General features: G+C 38.1%; 1 protein-coding gene across 10 annotated transcripts; it reads left to right on the forward strand.

Annotated features, from left to right (window-relative positions):
* The first annotated feature begins 529 nt into the window (after positions 1-529).
* Positions 530-18,907, forward strand: TIAL1 (TIA1 cytotoxic granule associated RNA binding protein like 1). Of its 10 annotated transcripts, XM_081075157.1 has the most exons (14): positions 1,007-1,183; positions 3,331-3,396; positions 3,901-3,962; positions 7,600-7,696; positions 12,330-12,428; positions 12,669-12,723; positions 12,879-12,966; positions 14,871-14,946; positions 16,141-16,249; positions 16,563-16,658; positions 16,772-16,856; positions 17,113-17,236; positions 17,573-17,712; positions 18,530-18,907. In XM_081075157.1, the coding sequence occupies exons 4-14, from the start codon at positions 7,685-7,687 to the stop codon at positions 18,654-18,656; spliced, it is 1,011 nt and encodes a 336-aa protein (XP_080931283.1). In that variant the 5' UTR covers positions 1,007-1,183; positions 3,331-3,396; positions 3,901-3,962; positions 7,600-7,684; the 3' UTR covers positions 18,657-18,907. The 10 variants fall into 10 exon arrangements, 9 of the variants coding, with proteins under 9 accessions (XP_080931282.1, XP_080931281.1, XP_080931279.1 ...); XM_081075156.1 differs by lacking the exon at positions 3,901-3,962 and having other exon boundaries at positions 530-1,183; XM_081075159.1 differs by lacking the exons at positions 3,331-3,396; positions 3,901-3,962 and adding an exon at positions 14,032-14,407 and having other exon boundaries at positions 975-1,183.
* Positions 18,908-20,034: the final 1,127 nt, after the last annotated feature.

The following is a 20,034-nucleotide window of genomic DNA, read 5'->3' on the forward strand; positions in this document are numbered from 1 at the left end:
GGCTTGCTTTTCTTCCCCTCTTAGCCAATGGAATCATGGATGGGGAAAACGCTGTAACTTGTAAGGCAATGCACAAGCGGGATACCTAAGCCAGGAATATCTATTTGCAGGAAAACGCGCCCCAAGGACGCGGCCGGCTCTGGGGAAGCTCGAGGGGCGTTGGCGGGCGCAGCTCCCAGCTCAGCCCCGGCCCGTCGCGTGGGGCAGCGGTTGATAACCGCGGGCCGGCCGTTTTGCTTTATAGAGAAGGGAATGAAAGACCTGTTGGCTCAGACACCACGCGGAACCAGGGCACTGCTTCTGCCGCGGTTGAAGAAACCGCTCTCAGGCTGGACGGAGGCGGAGCAGCAGCTCAGGCTGAGCCAACTGAAGAGCCTTAAAATGCCTGGAGCAATTCACGGACAGCCCCCCAGCGAAAGGCACTCTGGGGTTTGTAGTTTACTTCCCGGACAGCGTGTTTGGGTTTTCTTCCTCCCACCTCCTTTCCCTGCCTTTCAACCTCGCCTTCATTCTCCCTCTCCCCACCCAGCACGCCGACTTCCTGGTCGCCTCACTGCCTCACGTACGACTACACTACCCAGAAGTCTCTTCTTCGTGTCCCAAGGCGGCGCGGGCACCGGCCGTCTCCTTTGGACTACAGTTCCCAGAAGTCCTCTGGAGAACTGCTTCCCTCTCTCCTTTCCAGGACCACAATTCCCGGAGACTTCAGCTTCACGACAGTTGTGTTTTCACTCGCTCTCTTCTTGAGCTGGCTGGGTTTCAGCCGGCCCGCGGGCGCACAGTGACGACGTGATCCCTCGTGACCGGGCACAGGGTTTCCTCAGCGGCCCGTTTTTCTCCCTACTCAGTTATTCCCTTTGCAGGCCGTCGCGGCCGGCCTGGACGGTGACCTGGCGGGCCGCGCCTGCGCTCTGCCCCGTTTCCTGCCTGGCTGGTGGCGGCGGCCATTTTGTTCATCCTCCTCCTCCTCCTGCTCCTGGTTGGAGCGCAGTGTCCGGAGCGGGCTGGGGGGAGAGACCCCGAGTGCAGGGTTCGGTGCCTTTTCCTCTGTCCCCAGCTGGTGCCCGGAGCCCCCTCCCCTTCCTCCCCACCCCCTCCCCTCCCCAGCCCTGCCCTCCCCCTTGTCCCGGGATCGCTCCGTCGCACCCACCATGATGGAAGACGACGGGCAGCCCCGGACTCTGTGAGTACCCGAGATGGGGGGTGCCAGGCGCCGAGCGGCCCGGGCACCGCGGGACGCTGTGGGCGGGAGCAGGAGAGCCGGGCCGAAGCTGGGACGCGCGGCGGCTGCCTGGCCGCGGGGGCGCGGACGCCCAGTGCGTTCCTCGTCTGTCCCCTTTTCCTTGGCAAGGAAGCCCTCCCTTCTCCCCCAGCCGCTTCCCGGGGCCTGGGTCTCGTTTCGACCTTTTCCTCTCGCGCCTTTCTTTGCACCCCTTTCTGAGGCCGGGTTTCTGCACAGCAGGGGCTGTCAGGCCCGGGAGAGCTCCTGCCCGCTGTCCCTGTGCTTTGGGGGCCCCAGGCTGGGCCGGGCGCTGTCCCCGTGGGGGCAGGGCCTGGTGGAGGTGGGACGGGGGTGGGCCGGCGGCAGCATCCCCCGCGGGCCCGGAGGAAGGGGCGCTCGCTGCGTCCCCGGTCCCGAGCTGAGCTCGCGGAGCCGCCGCGCGCGCCTGCCGCTGAAGCCCCGCTCCCGCTGCCCCACGTGCCCCCGCCGCCCCACGTGCCCCCGCCGCCCCACGTGCCCCCGCCCACGCTGTCAGAAACACTTGCCGCGCGCCTGCTACTTTTGAAGTGCGGAAGGGATGTCCCTTGGCCACCGGAGCATCTTCCCCTTCTGGGATAACGAAGTTTCCTTTGAGCGCGACCTACGCCAAAGTGACAACCAGTCGTTCCACTGCTTTTGTCCTTCTCGTGTTACTACCTCTTTGCTAATCTGTGCGTCGAGACCTTTAGAGGTGGATAAAATGAGGTCTGGATCCGCTGTCCGATGTGCGTCTCCTGAGCGCTCTTGCTCCTGTCTTGCTGTTGCTTTTCACCTGATGCCCAATCTAATGAATGAATTTCATCTTCCAACCGCTCATTCGAGTTTCCTTCCTAATGAAGACTGATGACTCAGCATTTGCATTCCTTTCCGGAGAGTGTAGCACTCCTGTCTTTTTCCTGCATTAAAAAAAAAAAAGAGAGAGAGAAAAGAAAAGTCAGAGGAGTTTCTAATTAAGTGTTGAAGGGGAGCCTTCGGTTTCCCTAAGCTCTCGAAGCTCAGCACCCCCCCCTCGAGCACGAGGAGTTAAATCACTGCTCTGTTTTGTCTCGCCTCTGCTTGGTATTGATACGATCGTCGTTCACTTGGCTCTGCTATCTGATGGGGAAATTACTTTCTGGGGAATAAACGAAGGTGGATGGGGACTCGGGAAGTGTGTCTATCTGCCCATCTCTTCAGACCTACCAAGGGAAGTCCGTTCAGTAAAGCAAATAGGTATTCTGTTCCATCCTGGTACAGGTTTGGCTTTTTGTTTTTGTTCAGTTTGTTTTGGGGGGAGGGGGTTGCACTTTTTTATTCCTGCTGCTTTGATGTCTCACTAAAGTGTTTACCATCCTGTTTTGAGAATTGGAGGCCACCTTATGTGCATCCAATGCTTGCAGGAAAAGCCTGCTTAGTGAAACTTTTGTTTGTTTTGTGCTGTCTTCCATTTTGGACTTTTCCCAGAAAAGAGAGTTGGGACAAACTTGAAATTTGTCCTTCAACATCTATTGAAGCCAAGGCTTAGTATTTAGTTAGCCATGTGTACTTTGATGGAATCATGTGGGAAAGGTGGATTTAGAGCCTGGCTAGCATGTAGTTAAAAGAAGATAAAAGTTACATTGTATCTAAAAATCTGAAATGTCGTCATTGCATCATAATAGCAGTTGAATAATTGATAAATTCCCATGGCGTATTTCTCATTAACTGTATTCATCTGTTGCTTATGAAGACAAATTCCTGTTTTTGCTGTACTAATAATTTGCTATTTCAGTAGCTTTAATTCATGTAACTATCTTTATATCAGCCAAGTTTTCATCTCCATGTCTTAGACTTTCTCCAATAGATTAATAAGCTAACTTCTTCGTCACTTATTTCTTACCTCTGTCTTCTCCAATCTCCTGTTCTTTTTCTGAAACACACTTAGTTGTCTATATTTACAGCTGTCTAAAAATGTGACGTGTATGCATGTGAGTAAGGAATCTTGAGCTTTGGTGTACCTGTATATCAGTACATGCTTACTATTCTGTCTTCCTTTTTCCTTCTCCCTCTCTTCTCATGGGAAGGGTTGTGTTTTTTTTTTTTTTTTTTAGACAAGGAGTGGTACATCTTCCTAGGTCTTACCCCTGCAGCACTTAGTTCTGCCTGGAACATAAGAGGTACTCAAACATTTTACAATGATTATACTTCTTTTCATTAAATTAGTATTAAGTCCGGTTTTTTTTAAAAGTCTTGATTTATTTAAAATTATAGGCAGACATGACTGCCAAACATGGTGCAGTCTGTGGATTTTAAATATTTTTTAAAACCTTCAATTGCAAAGTTTTGAGATAAAAGCAGATGTTTCACAATTGGGATTTTTGGTCAGATTTAATAAAAAATAATGCATAGTAGTTTTTTAAGTGTTCGTTTTACATATTTCTTCTTAAAGGGTTCTTTAGATACAAGTAACATGATGAAAACTTTGAATACGACTTTAAAGGTTAATAGCTAGTAGTGTTTTGTTAGTTTATTTATGGAGGTCCTTTTAATTTACATTGTGATCTATGGATTAGGTTTTCAAATGGCTAATATGTTTTAAAAGAATGTACTCTTAACAAAGCTTATCTTAAATTGTTTTCTTAAAATGCCTGTGTGTTACTAGTGAGGTTTTTTTCCTGCAGACACACACAAGCTAAGACATATGGTTCTATCATCAGAAAACAATATGGTGTTTATAGCCTAGGTAGGTCTTTAAATATTCATTACCTACAGTATTACTAATTTATTTGATGGTATTTAAAGTAGTATAGAATTGCCTTGATATTGAGCCTAAAGTTTATTTGTCATGTAGTTGCTTTAAAGGTCTGTTTTCTGATGCTCTCTGTTATCATTTGACATTTATTTGGGGGTAATATGTATTGGGTAACTGGTGATCTAACAAAAAAAAACAAAGGCGATCATGCTGTGTGATACTGATGTTGGACCAGGGCTTCCTGACACCTACCTTGTAGGACACACTTTACACTTGTGGTGTGGGTAGCTTTGAGTGCAGTGATTAGATCCACAGAATCTGTAATACGACGTTAAATTATTACGGGGTTCTATTGTAGTTTATTTTCTTCACCTATCCAATGCTCCAAAATGAGTAGGAATTGTGGATCTGGGATTATACCATGTGATGCAATGCCACCCTTTAAGGCTGTTCTTTCTGATACTCAGTCAAAAGGAGGAAATAAACCAGTGAGTTAAGAGTATAATCTGAACAGATAAGAGCAATAGCAGAAGAAAACACTATTAAATCCCATTATAAAATTGACAAGCTATACCGTGGATTTGGCTTTATTGTGGCTGTAGTTAAGCCTTTCGTTCAACTTAATCATATCTCTGTTCCTTTAAAATGTGTGTGTGTGTGTGTCGATATCCTCATGTAGTAGGTCAGTTCACTTGTACCTCCTGCACCTTTCTTCCACCTTGCCTCCTTCCTAATAGGAAATATTGACCAGTTGATTAATTCATGAGAGGCCCATTGAAGGGTCTTGTTGCAGAGTCTCCTCTTAATACAGGAACTTGTCAAGAACAAAAGCAAAAATGTTACTTTCACATAAATTTGGCTACAGTACCTTGTGTAAAAGTGCTGGTAATTTCAGCCTTGGTTGGGCTACTCTTTTTAGAGTGAGAGCACATTCAGATTTGGAAAAGTGTGATTAAGTCTTCTGAAAGGCATGATATTCTTAACTTAAAATTCTGCCCAGTTGGACATGGGAAGTAGTTTGGCAATGTGAACTTTTGCTTACTGTTTAACTGCCAAGTTTCTAGTCTCTCAAATTGGATTTTAACCCTGATGTTTAGGGGTAAAGGCATCATTTTCCATTTTTTAATGCTTTAGTTTCTACAGTTCCTGTTCTTAGAAGACAAAATAGACCTAAGGTATGCCTTTCTTTTTTTGTCCACTTGAGTTAAAAAATCTTTTTGGAATTTCCTAAATGTTTTTACTCTTTGACTTGATCTCTCAGTACAAGAATTTGAGCTGTTTGTCTTTTTCTGTTATTTTTATATATATTCTTCAAGTAGAAATTTTGTGTTTAAACACTTGGAAGTTCGGAATATGTTCATTGCTTCATAACCAGAGCAGAAAGAAAGTGAAGTGTAGAAACTATAATTAAAGAAGGAAAAAAAGATATAACTTCACTATAGTAAGAGGTGATATTCTTACCAGGTCAGCGTTGAACGTTTTATATATTTTATATAATCTTAAATGTTTTTTAGTATTTACTTGGGGACAGACAAGTTTTAAAATAAAGTTACTTAAGCTATACAGTACAGTATTTTAAAAGCTTTCTTTACATTTTAAAATGATTCTCTGTGCATTATAATGAAGGTATACGTAAATGAATGAATTATAGAACTCTTAGTAAAGAAAAGGCAATCTGTGATTTGAGTAAAATTTGGGTGGGATTATATAGTGAATTACACATCCTTTTTACTCTGGTAAATGAAGATGTTCTACATGTTGTGGAAAGCCTTTTTTATATTAGTTTTTGGAATTTAGTTTGCTGCTTTACCACTGAACTTTCAGTGGAGATATTTTTCAAAATGGGAAACCTTAAAATTAGGTTTTTTTGTAAGTATTGTAAATTGTAAATTTCGATGAACAGCTTACTCTTTGGTATCAGTGCTGGAAATGTAAGTTAATATATCTAAATTTTTAAAAATATATAAGGGATTGGAAATAAATTTGACTTGGAATAAAAATCCAATGCAATAGTAACAGCTTTCATTGGACTGTTCCGTGTGGAAGGTAATTAATGCCTATGTAGTTTTTCTTGAACAAATCAGTTTCAAACAGCAAAGCAAGTTTAAAACCATTTAAAATTTGTTATATTAAAATGTCATTCTGTTTTAATTTTGTTACTAGTTAGTTTCAATATGTGAAAATCAGTTTTATCCACTCATTCTCTTAACAATGAGCTCACTAGCTCTTTAGGTTATAGATGAGTGTAACACTTAGCAGACCAGGGTTACTTGCTTGTTTTATTTTCTCTATAGGTAGGTCTACCTTGTACAGAAATAAATTTGTGCATACTCACAAACCCCTATGAGTTAAAAAGGGACAGGCAGTTGTCTAGCTAGCTCATAATCCTATAACCTTTCACTTCTGCTGGAAAAAGTGTGTCACTGCGTGGCCTGCCGATGGGCCTGTTCTACTTTAATTATAAGGAAAAGATGGCATAGGTGGACCTAAACCAATTTGTCACTGTTTAGTCTTCTATTTAAGTAACATTGGGCTTGTCTTTCAGATTTAGAGCATGTAAGTGAAAGGTATTAGTGCCCATTGCAATGAAATTCTTAGCTGAACTGGGAAATTGCTATTCATTCTTAATCAGATAATTTTCTTTTTTACATGTAACCTTACCTTTCTCAGTCTGTTTTTCCCTTTCAGAGTGTTCCATCTCAAAGCAGTTATGTATTTAGTATGGTAATAGATGCCAGGCTTATTTTGGTCTTAGTACTTAGTTTCCAGATGTTCTGTATTAGGAAAATAAAACTTCTGTCCATTTACTTTCCTGAAGAAACTGAATTTTTATATTGTTTGCTTGATGAGTTTCGTAATAGGCAAATTTTAGGAATTCTACACTGAGTACCAGAAAGACATAAAAGTTTGACAATTATTAAGCTGAATTAAAATAAATCCATGGTACATGAGAAACCAAGGTGGTCATCTCCGGGTAGTGTGGTCTTTTTTTTTACTTTTTTGAATTTCTCTTTATTTAGGCTAGAAAGTTTTATTATTTTACCCTGCTCCTAAAACAAAACAATTGAAGACAGCATCAATAGCAATTTAACAAGACAAAACAAAACCCTCCAGTCTCTGTGTGTCTTGCTGTCGCTTTAATTCTGTTTTTCATTCATGTAATTGCTTTAGTTGGGGGTCTAAGATAAGCTCACTTTATATCTAATACCCTTTGTGATCAGGTGCTTTAATGAATCAATATTTGTGGTATTGTGTGTGTGTGTGTTTGTGTTATACATTATTTTGAATTGTGTTTCATATCTAGAAATTGTAATCTGGAGATTGGTTTAAATTTTTTATTATTTTAATTCTAAACATGAGGAAATGATATATAGAGTACGGAATAATACGCAAAGTCACTTCAATTTGTTCTTTATGAAGTGTTTTGAAGTAGTTCTTTAGTGGCCTAAGAACATTTGTTGCTTTCCTAGATAAGGATTACTCTTACTTTCATAGGATCAGGGTTATTGGAAAATGTTTATTGAAGACAGGAAGTTAAAATGAGGTAAAAGGTGATGAGTTAAATGATAACAGATTAGAGCCAAAGATGAAAGAAAATTGCTGATGTTTTTTTCTTCTTCTTGTACAGATACGTAGGTAACCTCTCCAGAGACGTGACAGAAGTCCTTATACTTCAATTATTCAGTCAGATTGGACCCTGTAAAAGCTGTAAAATGATAACAGAGGTAAGGTCTTCCCAGTTCCATGTGCTGGCAGCATGCTTAACATTTTTGAGATACACAAGTTAATTAGTATCATTTTAAAATAACATTTTAAGCCTCAAGTTATTCTGATGGATTCATGTTTGTTGTGTCGGGGTATTACTTTGATCTGGCTGACAAACTGGGTTTGGAATGGACTTTTATTTTTGAGGACAAAGTTCCTGTGCTGTTATTCTCAAATAGTCATTCTTCATGATGTAGTTATCTTCAGGTGATTTTGCTCGTAAAAAGTCGTTACACCTTATCTCGGCCTGTCGGAAAACTAGATGATACTTCCTACAATTCCAGTAAGGATGTTACCGATTTAGATCGTATATATTAATCCTTAAAGTTCCAGAATTGGTGTATGTAAAAGAACATTGGGTTATGAGCATAGTGCAGCCGCCCGCATCTCGTGTTTTTAGTAAATACTAATAACTCAGCAGCTTTTTTGCAGATAGGAATTTAAATTGTTAGGGTGATAATTCTGTTTCCCTTTTTTTTCCCCCCCCAAAGAAAACTACTTTTCATACTTTTCTGGTTAAGACTGTAGCAATGCCCCGTGACTTGTGTTTCAGTTTATTCTCTTTTTCCTTTTTGTTTATTCAACACATTTTTTGTTGGTAGTTGCTGTGTACCAGGTATTACGGTAAGTGCTAGGGGTACAGTGCTGAACAAGACAGTTCCTGGCCCCATAGAATTTTACAGTCTAATGAGAGGGACAGAGGAGTTAACAGGCACTAACGATCCAGGATGATAAATGCTATGGAAGCAGTTTCAGGCGCCGTGGGAGCCCGTGGATCCCAGTCCAGTCTTAGGCCTAGAGGGGATTCTTAGAGGGGTCAGTGTCTAGGCTGAAACTGAAAAGGATAGTAATGGAAACTGGCTAGAAAGGAATTTGAGGAAGAAGGGGTTCTAGGTAGAGAAAGGAATGTTGATCCAGTCTGGTAGACAGAGTGGGAGTGTTTGTGAGAGAAGGAGAGGGAAAGTTAGAAATAGCACGCTTCGAGTTTCGGCTGGGATTAGTCATAGAGATGGCAGGAAATGAGGCAGGAGTGTTTGGTAGCGGCCAGAAGCTGTGTTAAGGAGTTGGTGCTGTATCCTGGGACAGAGGGGGACTGTTAAAAATCCGTAAAGCAAATTGGCCTTTTGACTTTCTTTCCTAACTAATGATAATCATCAGTCTGTTCTGGTGTATTTTCTCTCCTTCCTGTCTCTGAATATTCATTCATTCATTCTTTCGTTAACCAGAATTTCCTTTGTGGTAGGCACTGTTTAAAGCACTGGAGCTACGAAGAGAGGAAAACAGTTCTCTGATGATGATTGGAGGGTTGGTGCTATTTGGGCTCGGTGGTGAGGGAAGATGTTGCCTCTTGGAGCTGAGACAGGAGGAACAAGATGCTGCCATCTCTGTGAAGAGCTGGAGGCAGAGGGCAGTGCAAGTGCAGAGGCCTGGAGTTGGTAATGAGCTCGGTGTGTTTGTGGAACCAAAGACCAGGATAGCTGGAGCCTGAGCAGTGGAGGGACCCGGTGGGAAATGAGTCTAACGAGGTAGGCGGGGCGCAGGTGGGGTCTGCAATCACGTCGGGGGCCATACAGGCCATGGCAGAGAGTTTGGATTTTGCTCTGGCGGCGGTGGGGTATTTAGTAGGTTAATGTACTCTAATTTGCATTTTTAACATTACTCTTATTTGGACAATGACAGTTGTGTGGAGAATGGATTGGCGGGGACAAGAGTGGAGGGAGGACAACCAGCTGGGTTTATTTCACTCGTCTAAGCAGGAGATGATGTGGACTTGTTCTCCAGAATGGTAGCCACAGAAATAGAGGTAGATAAACTGGGGGTATATTTTGGAGGTAGAATCAATAGGACTGGATTGGCTGTGGGACCCTGAGATTCTTGTTTGTCAATTGTGTGGATGGTAATGCTATTTATTTGCTAAAATGGGCGTGGCAGAGGGAGGCATAGGATGGATGGGGAGGAGTGGGGGGAATCAAGAGTTCTGTCTGTGCCTTAGACAGCTAAGGGGACATGATGTGCAGGCATTTGGATAAACTCGTTGGGAGCTCTGCAGAGTCCGGTGCTGATGATGCCAGCTTGCATAGCATTTGAAGCAGTGGCACTAGATGAGATGTAGTTCTGAGATCTAGCGAGTCTGATGGAGAAGAGCGGAGGGGCCTTGGAGCGTCTCAGCACTTAGTGACGCTTAGAGTTTGCGGTAAGGAGGAAGCACTGCCTCCTGGAAGATCCTCTAGTGAGGAAGCAGGAAAACCGAAAGAGCATGGCGGAATCTGCAGGAGACTCCTTAGAGGGGGAGGAGAGTTGTCAGCTGTTTTGAATTCTGTTTGAAAGTCAAGATGAGGACAGAAAAGGGATCACAAAGGTGGCAGAGAGGTCACTGGTAAGTTCAACCTGAAGTCAGTGGCCTGGTTGGCTTGGAAGCTGCCTGGAGTGGGCTTAGGAGAGAATGGGATATGAGAAAGTAGAAAGGGTCACTAGAAAATTTTTGTGAAACATTTGATAAAGATTTAGTGTTTTTTAAAAACCTGTGCATGTACAGCCATTTGAGGGAAGAGGGACTTGAAATGAATTTTCGTAATGATCCATATTCTATAACTCCCACACTTGGGCTTGTAAATAGTTGTAAGATCTCATATTTCTCTGTCTTGATCTTTCTGTCATCCAACAAAAATTGGTGCCAACAGTAATTTACGTAAGGACACAGTTGAATTTTAGTGTCCCTTGGTGGTAGTGTGAATGGAAGCATGGAAGTAGAGGGCATGGAGTCTGGTACAGACTGTCCAGGCATTTAATTTTCCTTTCCTGAATTTCATTTCAGTATATGGAAAATGCTTCCTTGCCCTTAGTTTTACGATTTTTTTACTTTAGGTATTGTTTAGTTTAGTTTCTAGCTTTTCCTGTTTACTATAATAAATGTATATTGTCGATTCTGGGGAAAATGTTAAAAGAGTTTTACTCCTCTGACAGCTGGGCTGTGACAGAAATCTGGTGTCTTAAATGAGATGAAGCGCAGTGTGGTGCGCGTGCGTGTAGATGCAGACGTTGAATTGGATCTGCGTACTGCGGTGCACTACTGCTTAGGTAAACCTGGAGTCAGCGTGCATGAGCAGACCAGGTTACTAGAGCCTGTTGTTAGACCTCTACCACTGGGCTACTGTGTGTTTGCCTGCAATTATCAGTGTTTTCCTTAAAGACCATCAGGGCAGAAGAGTAGGACTAAACGGAAAAATCAACTAGCACAGTTTTAGCTTATTATTTACCTTTAAAGTCCTTTCTTCATTACTTGTAAGTATTATCTTTTTTACAAGAGGGATTTAAGTGCATATTTTTATTTGGAGTCGTTTCCCCCATTTTCTTTCTCTACCTCATAAGAAAGAGCGTTCATGTGACTGGGACGATAGGATTTTGTATGGGAGACCATAGTTTTCTTGTCGGTATTAATGATCACACTTTTTTTCCCCTCAAGGAAATGCCTCTGGTTGCTTCGCCACTATTGTTTTAGACGTCTTATTTTGGATTTTTCTTCTAAAACTTTCCTGGAATGAAAAACTGGTTGTTGAAAAGATCTTTATTTTATCTGGTATTTTTATCCCTTGTAAGTGCAACTAGAATTCCACATTTTAAATATTTTTTAGGGCATTTTATACTGAAAAGTGATTAATGTTTTTAACCTTACGTAAAAAATACGTTTGTATAGTTGTGTAGCTCTCCAGTATTGGTTGCAGTTTTATAAATTTTATTTCCATTTTGGTTAGGTGGTAGAGTTGCTATAACTTAGGTAGAACTACTTTCTCACCGTCTCTATAAGTATCTATTTGCCAACTACTGTTCAGCATAATGTTGTAGAATATATTCAATAAAGATTTCTTAGCAGTATTTTTGTGATATAAAATTGTAGCTTCGTCCTGGAATATTTTATTTAGATACATTTTCAGAAATATTTTTATCACTAATGTATTTTTCTATCTTTGAATATCAAATTCAAAGTACATACAATTTCCTCCAATACAATAGACTATTTTGGAAGATCTGAACTTTTTCTATTTTTCTCATTTCTTACTTTTCTAGAAAAAAATACATGGTCTTGTTTCATCATATGTCGTGCTAATACTAGTTTTGATCAGGAGTAAAGTTTTTAAAGTTGGTTCGTTTCTGTGTTTTTTATAGTTGTGGGATACAGTTAATGAAGGAGTATGATGCATAAATAGAATTCATCCTTTTGAAAATAATGTTGGGAGAGAAGAGCAGTGGTAAGGAAGTGGTCCTCATCTATCAAAACTGAGCCTGAGGTTTTGTTTGGTCTAATATAACCTTCTGTTTTATATTTATCGCACTTCACCAGAGTTCTATATTTTGGTTTAATACTGAGAGTCATGCTTCTACACTGCTTTGATAGTTCTGTTGGAGTACGACACTATTCTGAGGTACAAAGTCAGGTGTAGCTGTAAATCTTATTTTTGAGGTATTAGGCTTTCATAAGCTTTTGCAATCTCACCTGTACTTTCCTAGCTATCAGTAATGTTTTCTCCTGGATTTTCTTCTCAGCAACCCGATAGCAGAAGGGTCAACTCTTCTGTTGGATTTTCTGTTTTGCAGCATACAAGCAATGACCCATATTGCTTTGTGGAATTTTATGAACACAGAGATGCAGCTGCTGCTTTAGCTGCTATGAATGGGAGAAAAATTTTGGGAAAGGTAAGATAACAGAATGATGGCACCTGATGAGTATATGTGTGTGCATGTCAAATTAGTTTGTATTCTTTCTTAGCAAGTTTTTAAACAAATATTCAGCTCTGCTCAGTGATCGTTTTGCTTTATTCAGCCTAGTGCTTTTACAAAACTTATCCTGCTTATTAAGTGATTTGATAAGTGGTAAGTGTTATGATTCATAATGACATATCTAATAATTGTATTAAATATAATCTTTATTTTTAGGAGGTCAAAGTAAACTGGGCAACAACACCAAGTAGCCAGAAAAAAGATACTTCCAGTAAGTACGCCTGCTGCATTTTACTGTGGAAGAGTTCTGAAATTATCCTCGCAGCATTACCAGCTTAACTAGGGTTTTTCTTCCCTTAGTGTTGCCTATAAAAGGTTTAGTAGCTGATTTCTTAAGTATTTGATTACCAAATGCTTTGATTTCAGATCACTTCCACGTGTTTGTTGGGGACTTGAGTCCAGAAATTACAACAGAAGATATTAAATCAGCATTTGCCCCCTTTGGTAAAATATCGTAAGTATCATAATCAATACTATACTCAGTGGTGATAGGCAAAATTGTATATGATTAATTTGTATCAGAATTAAGCTTTTCTTTCCCTAGTGTGATTTTTTGTTTGTTTGTTTGTTTTGTTGTTTTGATTAGTAGTTGTTGAAAATGTTAATGTCACTTTAATGTTTTGGGGTCTTGTTTTCATCTAATCCTGTGTATAATAATTTTTAAGTGATTGTTTGTTATCTTTGAAGCAGATGTTTGGGTAGTAAAACCTATTATAAAGTCCAACTTTTTGTCAAATGTTTTCAACATTTGGTGGTTAAAGATAATGGGTTAACCAAATATAAGTGATTTATACTGTGTATTAAACTTTCATAAGAGTTTATAAATGGAGCAAGTAGATCAATCTGTGGGGTATATTGTGGTTAAATTGGAAATGTGTATGTTTAATTATAATGATAAATGTGTTTTGATTTTTTTAGCTGAAAAGTAGTATATTATCGTATTAAAATGTTTCAGTGTCTGAGCTATAAATGTGGGATTAATTAGTAGTTTTTTGTTAGTAGTGCTATTTTAATTTGCTAGTTGGGGCCCAGATTGGTTTGATTTTTAACAAAGTTTATGATCAAATTTCACTGTATGTTGATCAAATATATTGGGAAATTACAAGTGGTTGCAAGTTCTATAAAATGTTTATCAAAATTTATCTTTCTGATTAAGATGTTTATTTCATGTATTTATTTCCTATAGAAATGTTTTACTATTACCAAAATTTAGAAGTTAAATGTTTTAGTATTAATTTACAGGAGTATGTTTCAACTAAGAACAACAATATTTTTCTGTATACAATTTGTTGTTCTATAGATTTAATTTATTTGAAAGAAAGGTTTAATTCTTAATTTTCTATTTTGATATTTGCTTTGCTTTTTAATCTCTAAATGTGGTAAGTAGTACTGTCTTAAAAATCAGTATAAAAAAATAATACAGGTTGCTGTTTTTCAATCTTTATTTATACCTGAGACCTACAATTTTTCTAAAGTCCAAGTCACAATTAAAAGTAATAGCATTCTGGTTATTTTGCAGAATTGCTCATAAGAATGGACAGGATCTTGAAGGCTAACTGCAAGGAACTGTGCACACTGGAACTCAGTTGTAGATTTTTTTCTCATTTCTATTTATTCTTATTATACATTATTTATATATACATATTTTAGTATTTACATTTTAACATTCTATATTCAGTGGAGTTCTATATTTCCAATCATTTTAACTTACTCACTAAAATTTCTGTGTAAATTTGTTGTTTTCGTACTGGTGTGCTTAGCATTGTTGTTAGTTTTTTATTCTCCTTTCTTAAATTTCTGAAAATGTCAATTTTTCAAAATTTACAGCTGCCCAAACTCCAAAATGATGGTAGAGAATTGACCAAGAAAAATAAAGAAATCTGTTAACAGGCCATGTATGCCTTTTTAATTCCTATTTTTTCCTCTTTTTCAATTTTTTAATATTTCATATATTTTGTATCACTAGGCAGAAGACATTTAACTATTTAGAGTTTGCATGGTAAAGTAGTTAGCATTGTGACAGTAATTTATAGAATCAGTAAACCTTAGCAGACACTAGCCAATAGAATATTAGAAAAGGAAACTATTGTTCCTATTAATCTTCAAATTTGAGCATTTATATTAGAAAGCACAGGCTATTTGATTAGGTTGCATGTTTATTACATGTTTTTGTCCTACTGCTTTTTTCTAACAGGTAAAGAAGCGTTAGGGAGAGTACAGGAATGGCTATAGTTAATTAGGGCTAACTGAAATTTTATTTAAAAAAAAATGCTCACAATACAGTGTGTGTGGTTCCTTTTAGTTTTTATTTTGAGGATGACTCTTACTTCCCTCATTTAGCTGTGCTTCTTTTCACAGGGATGCCCGAGTAGTTAAAGACATGGCAACTGGAAAATCCAAAGGCTATGGTTTTGTATCTTTTTATAACAAACTGGTACGTTCTTTCAACTCAGTTTAAAAGATTTTGTCAGAAATTAATTTAAAACTTGAATATTCAGATGTTAACTGCAAACACAGCTTTTATGTAATTTGTGTGTTAATAATAGAGGATAATTCATTCTTTTTTCATAATCTTGGAAATAAATAACTGGGGAAAGATAGGCCAATTTAAGGAATAGTATTAAAGGTGCATTTGTGCATTGGTGAGGGTAAGATGTGTTAGAAGTAAAGCTCAAGACTAGGACAAATGAACCAATCTCAGAATTTGGAGGGAAGTTGAATTATATTTAGTTTTAACCATGAAAATCTCTGTTTTAACTTTTTAGTTATTATTCATACTTTTGTAGCTGGGATATTAATCACGACAGCAAATTATGTAAATTAAAATTAAAGCTATTCATCTTGATTTCTACATGTATTCTTTAAGAAAGGCACCAAAATATCTAAGGATTTGCATTAACTATACTATCAAATAACAAAATGGGCTTTGGTATTAGCATTTTAGAATAGTTTCAGCTACTTAAATTACCTACATTTTATTGAAGCAGTAAAACAAAAGGCAGGAGTTGTATTCTTTTTTTGCTTAGATTCATTGCAAATTCACATTAATTGTAAGCATCTCAACTTATTTTTTATTGGTGGCAGCCATTTAAAAGCATTCGATAGCAATGCTGAAGTCTTCTTTCTTAAAATGAGTTTTTAATCTTGTATCATAGTTATAACCCATTTTACTAGAATATAGATTTCGGGGCGGGGAGTAGGTGAGTTAGACTATAACATTAGAGTTTTTATGTATTCTTCAGTAAAAGTTGTATTACAAATCATTGATAAAATTATTTGAGAACTTCGTCTTATAGGATTTCTGCTTTCTTGTTTTTTGTTGTTTTTAATCAATGGGATTGTGATTTTTCCTTGCATATTTGAATTACGATAAATTTTCCATAACGCTTAAGTGCTGTGCTGGTGTTTTGAAATCTATAAATAATAATAGCTTTTATGAACCACTCAATTCAGATCATTTTCTTATGATACTAGTTCAGTTTTGTTTGTTTAGGATACTTAGTGAGTTCATTTACTGATAAGATTTATTGAATCCAGCAGTGTCAGCATTTTGTTTCATCTTACTGGGTTTTATATACGACTGTTTCTGTGTTTGTAATTGCCCTTTCTTTCTCTTTTTTCTCCACAGGATGCAGAAAATGCAATTGTGCATATGGGAGGTCAGTGGTTGGGTGGTCGTCAAATCAGAACCAATTGGGCCACACGTAAACCACCTGCACCTAAAAGTACACAAGAAAGTAAGATGTGTCTATTGTATGTGTTAAAATTAAGTGTACTTCACAAAATCATGTGCTAGTGTTGTCTTAATTTCTTAAAATTTTATTAGCATCGTAAGACTCATTTCATCTTAAATTTAATTGTCTGAAAATAATTGGGCTTTGATATGTAAGTGCATTTGGAGCTGTGAACCAGCTGATTTTATAGAGCAAATCATAGTGTCAAGAAAAAAAATTCCATTTTCTCCCCTAAATGAAGCATATCTTAAATAATATATAGTAATCAGTTTTATAATACTGTACAGCTGTCAACACGTTTTCTTTCTGCATGTAGATAACACTAAGCAACTGAGATTTGAAGACGTAGTAAACCAGTCAAGTCCAAAAAATTGTACTGTGTACTGTGGAGGAATTGCTTCTGGGTTAACAGGTACAGTGTTCGGTGTTCTAAACCCCTTCTCTGTGGAGCTTCATCACTGTTTGTACCACTTTCATGATAAATGTGAGCTTTAAATATTTTATCCATATGTTTTTGTTTTTCAGATCAGCTTATGAGACAGACATTCTCACCATTTGGACAAATCATGGAAATAAGAGTTTTTCCAGAGAAGGGCTATTCATTTGTCAGGTAAAATTCTACCTGAGATATTATTACCCTTACATTTGATCCATTCCTTTCAGTTATATTATTTGATCCGCTCAGGTACCAGATTTTGTTATTTTCGTACTTCTTTGCAATGTAGAACTTCCAACTATCTATGTAGTGTACCTTCAGATACCAATACCAATTTGACAGTTATAAACTAGAGTGTCTGTGTTATCTAGTGTGTTAAGTTTCTTTAAAAAAAGAAAACAAAAGAAAAAACTCATTATCTTCCTCTCAGATTTTCAACCCACGAAAGTGCGGCCCATGCCATTGTTTCGGTGAATGGTACTACGATTGAAGGACATGTCGTTAAATGCTATTGGGGTAAAGAATCTCCTGATATGACTAAAAATTTCCAACAGGTAATTCCATTTTTCATAGCACTTTTTAAGGTTTCCATCTTACATTATCTACATAAAAACTGTAGAAACTAAAATAAACAAGAACAAAAAGCAGGTAGCTGCTTTCAGTTGATTTTATTAATGCTATTTCAAAAGTGATTATTTTGCGGTATTAACTGAATCTTAATACTTTCTTTTCACAGGTGTCACCACCCCAATAAACTTAGACAATGATAAATAACAGAGTCCTATTCACATAAGGGTGCTTACTTAGTTTTTCTTTTCCTTGTGTCCCACTTTCTTCAAATACTGTGTTTCCTACTTGTTCCCTAAAAGAGTAACTTGCTTTTTTCCTAGGTCGACTATAGTCAGTGGGGCCAGTGGAGCCAAGTCTATGGGAACCCACAACAGTATGGACAGTACATGGCAAATGGGTGGCAAGTACCGCCTTATGGAGTATACGGGCAACCATGGAACCAACAAGGATTTGGAGTAGAGTAAGTTTGTGTTTTTCTAGTACAGAAACAGATACAGTTCTGACAAAAGAAATAAGAGTGTGTTTTCCTGGGGAGAATCTATTTAAATTACATACCTTGAACTATTTGGAATTATAAGCATTTTAGAAACCTTCTGAAAAGTGATTTATGATGCTAAAAATGTGCTTTTTGTTACCTAGGGGAAAAGGGAGGTTGGGGTAACTTTTGGTGTGTCCTTCTACCTCTGTAAGCAGTTGGTAGCGTTTGATTTACCTTTTTAATGTATTATCTACTTGTTTAGTTTTGCATGGAAACGATAACTTTGTCTAGATATGTTCAGAAATTCAATGATTTATGTCTGTTGGCTTGAGTGAGAAGACTCAGATTTATCTGATACCAAGTAGCTTGCTTTTTTTCCTTTGTTGGTGGAGCGGGTTGGTCCCTTGTACCTTTTCCCCCCCTAGGCTAGCCCAGACTATTATTTTCACTCCTTCCTTCTCTTTCCAAGATGAACTTGTGTTTTTAAGGTTTCTTGTGAATTTGCATACCATGTGCAATACGTGATAGGCAGACGATGTGCTGAATCATTTGTCTTTTTTTAGAAATTAGCTTTGAGATACTTTTGAGGAGTTACTATGTTGTCATCACAAAAACTTAGGACTAATATTGGAATACATATTCTACATATGTAGCTATGTATCGTTTATTTCGTTGCTCTTTGTTACAGGTTTGTTGATTTCTTATTGTCTATTCTGTGATTGGGCTCTGCTTGATTTTTGTAGAAACGTATAGATAATTTTTCCTTTGTGTTTGCTAAAGATTTCGTTTATTTCTTCAGTCAGTCACCTTCTGCTGCTTGGATGGGTGGATTTGGTGCTCAGCCTCCCCAAGGACAAGCTCCTCCCCCTGTAATACCTCCTCCTAACCAAGCTGGATATGGTATGGCAAGTTACCAAACACAGTGAGCTGGGACTCGAAACAAAATTGTAATTCATGAATGCTTCGGTTTCCTGTGACACTCTGAAGACATGGAAGTAGACATCGGAAAATGAAAATATTTATTTTAAAAATGGAAATGTTTGGAACCTTTAACACAGCTTTGCTTTGGTGAAGGACACATGTCTTCTAGTTCTGCCTTTTTAAGTTTTTGTTCATGATGGATATGAACATGATTTTTCTTTGTGTACAAAAACTAAAATAAAGTCAATAAAGACAATTCTGACTACCAATTTTGATATAATAGGAGAAATGGGTAATACATTTTGATTCTTAGATACTATTCCATTTTTATCTTGCTGTTCAGTATTTTCACTCACTGTGTTTTTAAAAGAGCAAAAAAAGGGAGGATCGTGAAAAACTGGGAATCACATATAAGTTCATCCTGAACCTTGATACTCCCCTACCCTACCCTGAGGTGGACCACATTCGAAGTCAGCAGAAAAAAGTGTGATTTTGAGAAGAAATGCATGGTTTTGGAGTCGCTTTGGAGGAAACATTTACTCTATGCCTAAAGAAACTGACACCAGACTGTTGCAACCTACTAAATAAGGAACAGTGTTGTCTGAGTTACTTTGAGCAAATGGTGGTGGTGGTCCACATTAAGACATATTTTTAAAACTTTAAGAAGTGTTATTAAAACTGTAGTAAATTACATTTCATTTGGGAGGGGGAATGCCAAGTATGGTGTTTGTATTAAAGTCAGGCAGTCATACTTGTGCTTTTACATGGTTTAGATGATATACATTGTAAATACTAAGTAACTACAGTGTTTCAAAGCATGCTTCAACATAGAAGTAGCAACAGTGTAATTATTTGAAGTAACACTTAACACACTCCACTGCATTGAATGCAATGGATTGATAAGAATATTTAAGACTGACATTTCCAGGTTGGCTACTATGTAAAATTAAAACTACACAAATTACTATACAGAAAAAGCCTTAAATTTTAATTTCGTACAAATCTTTGATGCGTTAGTACATTTAGTACATTTTAAAATGTCGTTGGAAATTAGATTTCCCCCCCTTTTTTTTCCTTTATATCACTTGGTATGTAAATACCTTGATTAAAACCTTGTAAGCCTATTTCAAGGTTCCTATAAGTTGTATATACAGGTGTTTTTTTAAAATCTTGAGGTGTTTTTAAAAATCAGATATATTTTGCCCAAGAATTTTTTTAAGAAGATTGCTAAAACATCTTATTTAAGACAGTTCAATCTACCAATTTATAATTGGATATTCAGTTTAAATAGCACATGGAGTTGTGACTTTTATTTTTAACTTGTTTTTCTTGTGTGGGTATTGTGCATGGGATGACAAGCCTGAAGAGGCTGAGTTGTATGAG

This window comes from Rhinolophus hipposideros, assembly GCF_964194185.1.
Source record: "Rhinolophus hipposideros genome assembly, chromosome: 15".
NCBI classification, from domain to species: Eukaryota; Metazoa; Chordata; class Mammalia; order Chiroptera; family Rhinolophidae; genus Rhinolophus; species Rhinolophus hipposideros.